Source organism: Apium graveolens, chromosome 6 (assembly GCF_009905375.1).
Source record: "Apium graveolens cultivar Ventura chromosome 6, ASM990537v1, whole genome shotgun sequence".
NCBI lineage: Eukaryota > Viridiplantae > Streptophyta > Magnoliopsida > Apiales > Apiaceae > Apium > Apium graveolens.
Window position 1 is genome coordinate 69,050,358 of NC_133652.1, and position 11,599 is coordinate 69,061,956.

At 30.8% G+C, this 11,599-nt stretch overlaps 1 protein-coding gene across 2 annotated transcripts; it reads right to left on the reverse strand.

Moving 5' to 3' along the window:
- Positions 1-162: 162 nt before the first annotated feature.
- On the reverse strand, positions 163-8,640 carry LOC141667242 (ubiquitin carboxyl-terminal hydrolase 6-like). 2 transcript variants are annotated; one of them, XM_074473651.1, is made up of 18 exons: positions 8,485-8,640; positions 7,210-7,355; positions 7,046-7,081; positions 6,801-6,908; positions 5,965-6,065; positions 5,706-5,832; positions 5,178-5,237; positions 5,004-5,071; positions 4,378-4,428; positions 2,912-3,020; positions 2,659-2,747; positions 2,083-2,152; positions 1,844-1,924; positions 1,655-1,750; positions 1,518-1,566; positions 895-1,014; positions 677-751; positions 163-459 (listed from the first exon to the last, which is right to left on the reverse strand). In XM_074473651.1, exons 1-18 carry the CDS (start codon positions 8,492-8,494, stop codon positions 404-406), a joined length of 1,452 nt encoding a protein of 483 aa, XP_074329752.1. In that variant the 5' UTR covers positions 8,495-8,640; the 3' UTR covers positions 163-403. The 2 variants fall into 2 exon arrangements, with proteins under 2 accessions (XP_074329752.1, XP_074329753.1); XM_074473652.1 differs by lacking the exon at positions 7,046-7,081.
- Between the last annotated feature and the right edge of the window lie 2,959 nt (positions 8,641-11,599).

Genomic DNA, 11,599 nt, shown 5'->3' on the forward strand with positions numbered 1-11,599 from the left:
AAATTCTGGTTATTAATTTTAACCCAAGAGCTTAATAACATAGCTATGCAGAGCAAGCTCTCATTCCTAACCTCGTACCATAGTGCATGTCTCTCAACAAGAGGTGCTCAAAGATCTCAGTGAAGGTAGGGCTATAAATTTATGTTTTGGTGCATAACAATAAATAAAGAGGTTTTCAGATTCTTTCATGATATGAAATACACATAAAGATTTATAATTGCAAAAGGATTCATTAAGTTTATAATTGTTTATCCTAGTCTCAATCTCATCCAACCTTATCATGAAAACAAAGTCAAATTAAAATCTAAAAAGCCATTACTAGTTCTATAACATCAGGTCAGGTTTTGACCTAAAACACATGATTATCTAAATTACATTTAACATGCAGCAAAAAAAAAAGATATTACTTGGGAAAAACACGAGCTTTGTACATGCAGATGTAAGCCATATGCCAATCACCTGCATATAGATCAAAATCACAATTTGAAACTATACCAAAGAGTATGCATAAAAGAAAGGATTTCTTTCCTCACATGTGAGCATACCCCCCCCCCTCCCCCAAACTGACACACACACAAAGAAAGACACACACAACCAAAGACAAACTGCAAACAGGAAACCCATGACAGAATATTTCTATATAATAAAAGCACCAGTACCAACTCAGATCCTTTACCTCCTCCTGAAAGTTTTACAATATCTTCCTCCCGTTGTGGGATAGGATTATCATCGTCATACTGAATCCATTTACCTGCAACCAAAAACAATAATCAAATCAAGGTAATTGTTTCAATGACACTCCATCACGGACTGTATAGCACAGCATCATTTTGTACAGAAATAACTATTCTTTTCACGTTCTAATATTAGCTAGTTGATTTGGAAATAACTTACCACTTTCTTGCTTGACCCAAGCAACATAATGCCCAGAATCAGCACTTCTACCCTTGTGGGTCAGTACAGCGACCAAATCATATACTCCAGTCAGTTGCATTTCTTTGTCAGGAACAGCACCTGAATTAAGAGCGAAGTGAACATATAAATTCTTGATTGCTATTGAAATCGTCATTATGTCAATTACTAAAGTTACAGATGATTTATTCCAGGTCCAATTTTTTATGGTAACAAACACTTTTGAGGTTAGCATGACAAATTTAAATGAATTTCTTCAACAGATTTATTCAAAGTGTTGAACCCTCTATATAAATATACAGTACTACAGCTCAAAAAATTCATTTGGATGTATGTATCTACTCAGTCAATAATACATTCCACTCATCACTGACGGAGCACTATACTCTGATGTCACTTCACCAAAAGGATATAAATACCTAATGATGATATGTTAGAGCTTAAACTGCGCCAAACATTCTGATTATATTGAACCAGAGGTGAAATCAGTTTATAATTAAAACTCATGTTCTTGATGTTCATAATTTTTTGTACAGGTCAACCAATTATACCTTAAAACTACATAATGTTCATAATATCTATCAAAAACAAGGACAGAATCAAACCTTCTTGAGAAGCATCTTTTGATGATTCACCACTTTCCTTTGATGATCCCTACATGAGAAACATGCAGACATATAGAAAATCCAGAAAAGGTTCAGCATGTCTATCTGTATGTAAGGTAACTTGATCAATTATCTACCTCAGCGTCAGACATCTTGACATCGTTCTCCGTTAAAATAGGGCTCTTTTGTTTGGATTTTAAACCAAGCTTTTTACCTTCCTCGTCTCTTAGAATCTAAACATGGATATGAAAATATAAGCCATTAAAATTACACTTCAAAATTTTAGACACGACCTTCAGCATCTAAACAAAGGAATTTACAAACACCTGACGAGGGGCTTCTAAACTTTTCTTCAGATCATCTGAACACAGATCATATATGTCCAACTCCAAGGGATAATCTACTTTCTGCACAAATAGGTTACACAGAAGCCAAGATGAAGTCATCAAATAATAAGCATGTCCCAACCCAAATAGCGAAAACTCTTAACTGTGTCCTACTTGCTTCCCATCACCTACTATAACTTTCTAAATCGTTTGTGATTCGTGGAGAAAACTAGAATTACCCGCAAAATTTTAGCTTTCTGGTTTGATTCCCTCTTCCAGAAAAACCGCACAAACTGAACTGTTAAGTACCTGTTTAAATAAAGTAAAAAGGTCAGTATGTGTGGCCTATTGTATCTCCTTCATAGGAAGTTAAGTAAAGCAGAAAAGCACACCAAAAAACATGTGCGCCATATGACATGAGGCTCCTAATTTTAATCAACATTCAATATCCATAAATGTAATAAAATCATTTTGGAAGGAATTGGTGAAGTACACTAAAGTTTTTAGTAAAAAAACAATTCAAGAGGTTGGGGAATATTAAATGGCATTATCCACTTCTATATTTTAGGGTCTATTCCATATGAGGATAAGTCTGAAGTGTTCGTGTCATCACAATAAAGTATGTTATAAAAGCTCATGATCTGCATGCACCACATACTTCATTGCATATAGAGGATAAGAGGACCAACGAGAGTAGCAGACTAAACTCCCTATGAGTACGGCCATTTTATGAAAGAAGCCAATGACCTTAGAGCCGGTAAGACCATATACTAGAAGTCAGATGGTTCAATTTAACAGTAATAGTAATTTGATACCTTGGCAATGCGTTGATACGTGAATCTTTCACGTAAATCGCACTCCGTCCCAGTGAAGGAGAAGACTTCTCCAGTTCTGATTTCAGACCCTGTGTAAAATAAATTGGTTTGCGTGATTGCAGAATTGTAAACTGGGTCCAACATGTCATGGATGAAATATTATAGATGGTTTATCTAAATATTTAATTTAAGACAATATTTATGACAACTTCAACGAAAAATGTACGTTAATTAAAAGAAAAACTGAACTTACATGCTTTAAACCTTCATGCAAATGGTTGACCTCATGTGATATATGGCATTTCAAAGAGTGAACTGACTCTGTTTCTGAGCTTTCTTCACCACTTTCTGCACAGTGCACCCTGTTATAACCAAAATATAGGTAAATAAATGATCCAGCCATTAGTATTTCTGATACATGGCACAATGGTAAATGGCAGTATAAAGCTTGAAAAGAATATATAAAAACAAGACTTGTATATTGAAAATGATATGATGGTAAACCAAACTAATTTACTGCTTTTATAGTAATAAAATATTTTAATTCTTTTCCACCCTAAAAAAACCACATACGGATGAAAAATTTGTAGTACACAAAGTCTTGCATCTATTGTCAATAAGAACAAGTCAATTCTTACTCTCAGGTTATGTATCATGAAACGATAAGTCAACTACAGCAAATTTCTTAAAGAAAATGTTTATGAGGAATATGAGTATAACATTTTTCCTACTACATAAGTTTTTTATCCCGACTTAAGTCAATATTCATGCAGGCAACAACTAAACTTAGCTATGCAATACCAAAACTTCTTTAAATACTCAACAGTTGAAAGAGAACACATTTTATTCTAATAACACAATAGAGTGCACAGTACATACTGCATCATCAAGTATTGCCACCATGCTTATTGCATCATAGCAATCACAATTTCATGCCTTAAAAAAATAACATAAGTGTGCCATCACCTTTTTTAATCCTTGATACCCGAATCAGCACCTCAAACATGTAACAATATAATAATAAAGATTTCCTCACTGTGCATACTTCACAATATTACAGGGTAACTATTTAAATTTTCAAGTGCTCATTCAAAAAATGTGAGGGTATACTCGACCTACGCCAACAATTTCTTCGCTTGCAAATGCTGCTTTTAATATAATTATTTCTTTTAATTTTAGGCTATACAGGACTAATCCCAAACTACATCCCTTTTAGGTTTTATGTTTACAATGGACTACATGTTCTTTTAAGCCTTTTGGGAGCCTACCAATCCCAAGCAAGGTATCGGACTAAATAATTAACCTTGCACGAATTAAAAATTGTTTAAGAAAATAGTATGTAAACTCTATTTTTAAGGATCGTGCATGGAATTGGATAATCACTTCAACTAAAACAATCAATCATATTCCATGCTTATTTAATAAAACAAACATAGCATTGGTGCACTCGAACATATGTGAAAATATGGTAGTTTTTTATTGGATTAAATTAGCACATGTGCGATATTTGGATTCTTAATACCATGTCCTGATTTCAACTACTTTGGCCATACATTAAATCCAACACCTAACACTAGCTGCGCCTCATTCTTGTACTCAAGAGGCGCTTTCATTATATCAAACAGATGCCAGCATGTATTGGGAAAGTCTTCTATTTGATGATATAAGAATTCACGATAACTAACACTGTAATTGTTTAAAAAAAACTCTCGTCAATACCTGCTTACAAGTTCGATGCCAAAAAGTCCCTTGATCGCATCAAGTTTTTCGCTGCAGAGTATCATAATGGAATATTGGCTACAGTTTAGTTAATATTTACTAAGCTACATCAAGAACACAACTATACGGTAATATGTGATCCACTACTAAAAGTGAGTTTGGATAAAGATTATGTTTGGCACCCAGTTTTTCAAAAGAATTAGTAGTTCTGATTTGCACAAAAGTAGCATGTGCAACTATTTTTCTTAAAAAAACTTGGAATCATATACGCTCAAAGTTATCCAGAATAACAGATCAGTAAATTTTAAAAAGAAAGTATCTATATCTGGGCGGAACTGAGGTCATGATTTTAGTTTCACAGTTTTCCAACTAGTACATACTGATCGGAAAGGGCAAGGAAATACAAAATTATATATAATGTGTCAGAGATTTTCAAGAAAGTAATGGTGTGTGTGCGTGTATTAGTACTATATAACAAATACTAATTGGCCATTCGGGTCATGAAATTTCAACAAGACCAGAATGGAAATGAGATCTTAACACATTTTTGTGGTGCGCTCTCACTCCCATTCCCATTAACCGGTGATCCTACCGATCCCAGAAGTATTTTATTGGAGCAAAATTACCTTGGAATTGGTGTTTTAAGAGATTGAGAAAGTGTATACAAGATTTGCGTCCAACATTCTTCAGCATCCTGACGGTTATCAAGATGTAAGAGAAAAGCAAAAGTGCAATCCCGATACATTTGGTTATGTACTTAAAATCTTAGTTGTATAATACACCAAAAATATCTAACCAACCTGTTGCATAAAGGCGCCGTTATTTAGTTGGCCAAATTGGGGGTATTTTTTTCTTAAAACCTGCACATATAAATGCATACGATAGAATTCAAGGATGGAACAAGTTATTAGAATCTGTAAGAAAAATATTTTACTTATAAGAAGACCATTCTAATAAACAAAGTTCAAATTCTATGGCCCTAGCAGTTATTGCATTGTGATAATGAATAGTTTGTTACTCCATAGGTGACTCATAGACAAGACAACCCTCCAATGGATATTAAACACCAGTGACAATCAAGAAGATATGACCAATCTACAGAGCACAAATTCATTTGCGTGAGTATCGAACTTGAAATTCTGGGAAAAAGAAATATCCTATAAAGTAACTGAAGGAAGCATAATGCCTTTGCTAATCCAACTTTACTAGTTAGCACTTAGCAGCATTTAAAAGCGTTCGGTAATTTTGTGCACGTGACATTGATTTGTCAGCTAAATTACAGACAATTCGTATTCTTATGTAAGAGTTTGTAAGCTTTTTGAACATACCGTCCAAAACTGCATTGGTGCAACTGCCTTGACACTTTTATCAAGTTCACTAAACAAATCCCGTGTTGCAACGGTCAAGAGATGAGATGGCTGATCTAAATCGTTGCTTCTACCAGAATGCGGATACCTGATTGCAAATTAATTGAAGATTGAAGTTTAATAAATTGGAGATATAACTTACCAACATATGATAATTACTTCTAAGAGTAACAAAATCTGAACAAGAAGTGTGTGTTTGTGCGCAAAAGCAGGGATTTACTTTATCAAAGCAGACTTCAGCTCTGGAACCGAGTGCAAGCATTGCAAAGTGGAATTCATGTAACAGGTATTACCAAGATTAAACAAACCAGCAGAATGACCCTGCAAGCAAACATCTTGTTTATTAAAAAGAATACAATTCCAATGCATATTTAAGTTGAAAAGTGGCTATAATTAGAATGAAATTATAATTGGCGGGAAAGATAAACATAGCCAACGCTTTGAAGTAGAATATAACACTCAAATTAAGTGAATGCGGTATATTCAAGGTAGCTCAGATATCACGAACCCGTCCATCCATTCACACATGGAACATCAGAGCGAAAGTTATTCACCGGAAAAAAGGTAAATTGTTATTTCATAGAATGTGAATAAAAACTAAAAAGGAAGGCTGACCATTTGCAGTACTTACTGACGGAATTTTCTCGAAACTTAAAATTGTTCAGCACTGTAGTCTCAGTCGGAGAATGAAAGGAAATAATAATGACCAATCTAATTTAAATTACTTTTTTCTGCATCCAATATTTTTATTACAGTGAGATTCAAAATGAATGCTTTAAAGTTAATTTTTAAGATAGTGGCTATCATAATTGTACGAGGGGAACATACCAAATGGAATAAAAATATACGCAGCACACCAATTAATAAATTTATATTGGTAACGGAAAAGATGAGAAAAAGGATAACCAAATAAAGGTAGTAATTAAGAAATGTTTGTGTAGCGAAGATTTTAAAATACCACCAAAAGACAAAAGAGAAAATGTGTCAAATTCCACAAACTATGGCCGAAGGAGTAAAACTATAAAAACGCTTGTAATATGTTAAAAAGGACATTACCGCAACAACCACTTGCTCCTCTTCTGGAAGGTCCTCCATAAAAACAGGGCCCTTCTCAGGTGCCTTCACAACCTCATCTGCTGTTCCCATCATCATTAATTTTTGACCCTATACAAGAGAGATGCATTATTTTACTAAATAAGTAGCTAGAATCAACATAATTTGCGTTATGCACAGCTAAAAAGTTCCGGTTTCCTCCAAGTGTAAATTGAATGAAGCATTTATGTGACAGTTAAATCACCTACCTCTTTCACTCCTAATTTTGACCAATCTGCATCATCCTACATCGTCAATAATATAAAAAAAATCTTAACAGCATATAAAGTTAGTCATAAAAGCTATCTGAGCTATGTAGAGCATAACAAAGTGTGACGAATTATTGAGCCATTTTGGTTTTAAACTAAATCACCTTTAATAAACCACCTTTCACCATAATCTTCTGTCTTTCGGGAGGTACTCCAGTTAGGTCAAACAATTGACATTTGAAAACATATGGTGGCTGGCTAGTATCAATTTCCACACCTGAAAGAAGCTCTTTTTGCCATTTTACACTCACTGCAAAGATATCACCAAATAGTAATGTCAACCACGCCTAATAGAGAACATAGAATAGTCTAGACTGCCGACGATTATAGAATGTCATAAAGCTATCAATAAAACAATATTAGTATAAGTAGGCTACAACCCAGCAAAAATTCCACTTATGGAATTACAATTGAGCAAATATAAGTTCTAACATTGCAAAAGAATCCTGTCCTTAAAGGGATCGTCTCATAACGGATAGACATAAAGTCATGTCTAAAAATGAAGACGAGATTGTTGAGCCATAATTTTAAGTTAAACTTCCTATGCTCGTCTGCGTTTCCTAACGGAAAAACCCAGTGCTTAGCAAGTACTTGTTTATTAAAATACTATCGACACGCGTTGGAGAAACAGGGCAGCATACATGAGCATCTTATAATACTTGGAGATTTAGATTATTGAACTTGAGTCTACTTTGTAATCTCTAAATTCTTATAAGGTTTATATTAAATTTTCAATAAATGACGTTTGCACAATTTTTGTACTCACAACGCAATCAAACCAAGGACTGCTTACGCTTACCTATGATTAGTTTATACCCCCCCCCCAAAATATACTTAAAAATAGCTCTAAATCATAATAAAAAATAGCTCCAAAAACACATAAAACAATAACGTAATAACCATCAACAAAACAAATATACACTTAAACACATACATATACCTACAATTTTCCAGGCAGTCTAATTATCTAATATACCTCGTTAATACAGAGAGCTAAGAATGCCAAATGAAACAAACTTTTCAAAAAAAATCGAGATAATCAGCTTCCAAGTAAAGTACAAAATTTAACCCCAGCCTATATTAAAATATAGATTACCATAAAAAAAGCACACATATAATTATAAAAATAGAGCCTGAAAGTCTAATAAAAGTACAAATTATCCTAATAACCTGACAAACAGACCTTATTATCTCCAATTCGATATATGTTTTAATAAGTAATGGAGATAAATAAGTGGCAAGTGCAACAGTAGATTAAAGGTACAGTCTTGATTCAAAAAGATATAAAATTTTAATCTGAGTTGATGAGATTCAAGAAAGAAACATGACAACAACAATTAAAAGATGGAAACTCTACAAAGAAACGGGTAAACACTAACCTGTCGGCATAGTTATAGATTACAGGTATGAATGTGTAAAGATGTAGAAGCCTTCAAATATTGGGAGGCTTTTATGTTCTTATGTTTTCTTCAGCTCCTTTGCTTGCAGGGAAGGAAACGAACTGATTTCATGGGGCTCCTTTTTCCAATTGAAAATTTGAAAGGAAAATTCAAAATAGGATAAAAATAACCCTTTTTTAAATTATAATTACTGGGGCCTAAAACGATTACACCGATTATTTTTAATATTACATATTTTTTTTGAATTTAATTTAAAATTTATGATACTTATTTATTTAAAATTTTAATAATATTATTTGATAATATTTATTAATATACATATAGATGTATAAGTTAGTGATATTGTGGTTTTAAAAAATAATGTAATGATCGCAATTTATATTTTTATTGAAATTTATAGGTGTGTTAACAAATGATTATTATATTTAATTAAAAGCTAAATTTTAGGTGATATCAATAGTATACGAATTGTTTAACCGACCAAATCCAACTAATTATATTCAGATTTATGTTTATTTAATATGTTTAAAGTTTAAACTCAAATCAATGCCAAAAAATTTATGTTAGTTTGAGACCCTTCATATCAACCAAATCTAGCTAATTACGTGTTTAATTTTATTTTAACCGGGGTGATTATTATTTTATTTTAGACCAAATGAATAATATGCATTATTTTGTTTTATTTTGATCACATTATATCGATCTCGCGAATTTTCTTTCAAATTTTTATTTTGTTATAGTCCGCTCCAATAATACTCCCTTTGTCCCTCCCATTTATTTACACTTTCCTTTTTTGGATGTCCCTTCCAATTGTTTACATTTCAAAACTTTCCAAAAATAGTAAGGTTTTTATAATTTTTAAAATAACTACATCCACTACTTCTCTCCACTATACCCACTTTATATATATAATATTAATCGGTCCCACTACTTTACTCATTTTTTTAACTTTCCTCCACTATTTTATCATTTTTCTTAAACTCCGCGCCCCACCCAAATGTAAACATTTGGGAGGGACGGAGGGAGTATAATTTTTTTGCAGGATCAATAATATATATTATTTTATTTTAGCCCGATTTTCCAAATCCCACTAACTATATGTAGGTTTTTTAATTTTTTATTTAAAATTAGATCAATAGTATAATTTTGTTTAACCCGACTGGTAAATTTTATATATAAATTTTTAACGATAACCATTAGACATATTATAATTATGTTGTGAATATTTATCTATTTATGAGAAATGTTCTAAAAACTATAAACATATACATATATTAATGTAATTATTATGAAGTCATTTCTTTTAAAACTTTAAATAAACAAATTTAAAAATTCAATTCAAAATAATTTTTTAAACATAATATAATATTAAAAAATATTTGTGTGATGGGTTTTCATACTAAAGACGAAATACTGAAAATTTATTTGGTAGTGGTCAATACTTGTTGAAATTACATAATTACCCTCCTAAATTGATATTAAATTATATTATAACTAAAGTTTTAAGTACATCAATAAAAAGATTCACTAAATCTGAAAATTAAAAAGGGGATATCCTTAATATATATGGAACGTTTTTATGTTTCTTACATTACCGTGTAGCTTCGGATCTAATAAAGCCGAATTTACATCGATCACCTTTTCTATTTTCACTTACGAAGACTATTGAAGTTAGACTTCTTGCTCTTGACAAATAAGAATCGACTGGTTTCTAGAACCTATCGATGCCTTTACTTAACTTTTATTTAATTTTTTTAGAATTTTTTATTTTAAACCAATTTTAATTCTAATTAATATACAAATTAATTCCCTTATTAAATTAATATACATTATCTTTTCAATTAATTTAAAATTGAAAGATAATATATTGGTTAATATAATAACATTGGACAAAATAAGAAATAATATATATTACTCAGCAAAGAATATTCAAATCAGATTAAAATAAAATCAAAAACAAACTTAATATAATTACTTGAATTTGATTAATATAACTAGTTTACATAATTACTTTATCCATAATATTTTATTAAAATGAAACTAGAAATTATTCGTTAATATGTATAATAGCGTCGTACTAAAATAAAATAATATAAAATATTTATCCTGGCTAAAAAAATTATAAAATTAATCGAAGATGAAACAAAATTAAACAAACTCATATAAATTAATGTATACTTTTATCCGAGCTAAAATAAATAAAAGATATGAACACATTTCATATCTTGAAATAAATATATATATATGGAGAGTTGGGTTCTATTAAGACCAACTTTATATTATATTTTAGGATAACACCTTTTAAATTTTTTAATATAAATTTTGTTTTTATGTTATTTAATTTACACTTTAATTTTATCAAAAATTAAAAACTAGAAAGTTGGCTTGTTATTGTAAACTGAATTAAACAATCTCATTCTAAAAATTATAAGAAATAAAATGAAATCTCCAAAATATTATTAACTCACGTTTTATGTAGTTTTACTCAATTTAAATGCACAAAAAAATTAAAATATGATATAAGTTGTAAAAAAAAAATTAAAAATTATGATGAAAATTCGATGTGTACTGCACTCTATGAATTCTATGTTTTATCAGTTAAGCACTTTGCAATATTACTATTTATTTTTTTATACCCAACAATTAGTACGTTTTTCTACTGTATTTAAAATTTTAAAAATATATATAATATTAATATTTTTTTTATATTCTAGGCTGCATTCTAATGTAAAAAATATCCAACATAATTGCATAATATCATGCTGCAGTATGTTATCGTTGATAGGTCTAAAAGTAATATGAATGATACTGAACCCTGCCCGATGTTCTACATTTCAAGAACTTAAATTGTCCTCCACTTTAGTTTGAAAAAATAATTAATATTTATAATTGGGAGATGAGTGCAGAACACCATAAATATTTCTTTAAACATGATTCTTTTTTAAATAGAAATGGTACGTAATGATTAATTAATTTAAACTTTACAATATCATTATTAGGCTTAAAAGTTATACGAATGATACTACGTCCTGCATTTCAAAAACTCAAATTGTCCTTTAGTTTGAAAAAATAATTAATATTTATAATTTGGAGA

What these genes read in the sequence shown, in the direction of transcription:
- LOC141667242 (XM_074473651.1), bottom strand. An exon ending in AGGAGCAAGTGGTTGTTGCG is followed by an intron (nt 6,066 to 6,800) that starts GTAATGTCCTTT and finishes GTTTGCTTGCAG; the next exon opens with GGTCATTCTGCTGGTTTGTT. An exon ending in CGTATCAACGCATTGCCAAG is followed by an intron (nt 2,153 to 2,658) that starts GTATCAAATTAC and finishes TTATTTAAACAG; the next exon opens with GTACTTAACAGTTCAGTTTG.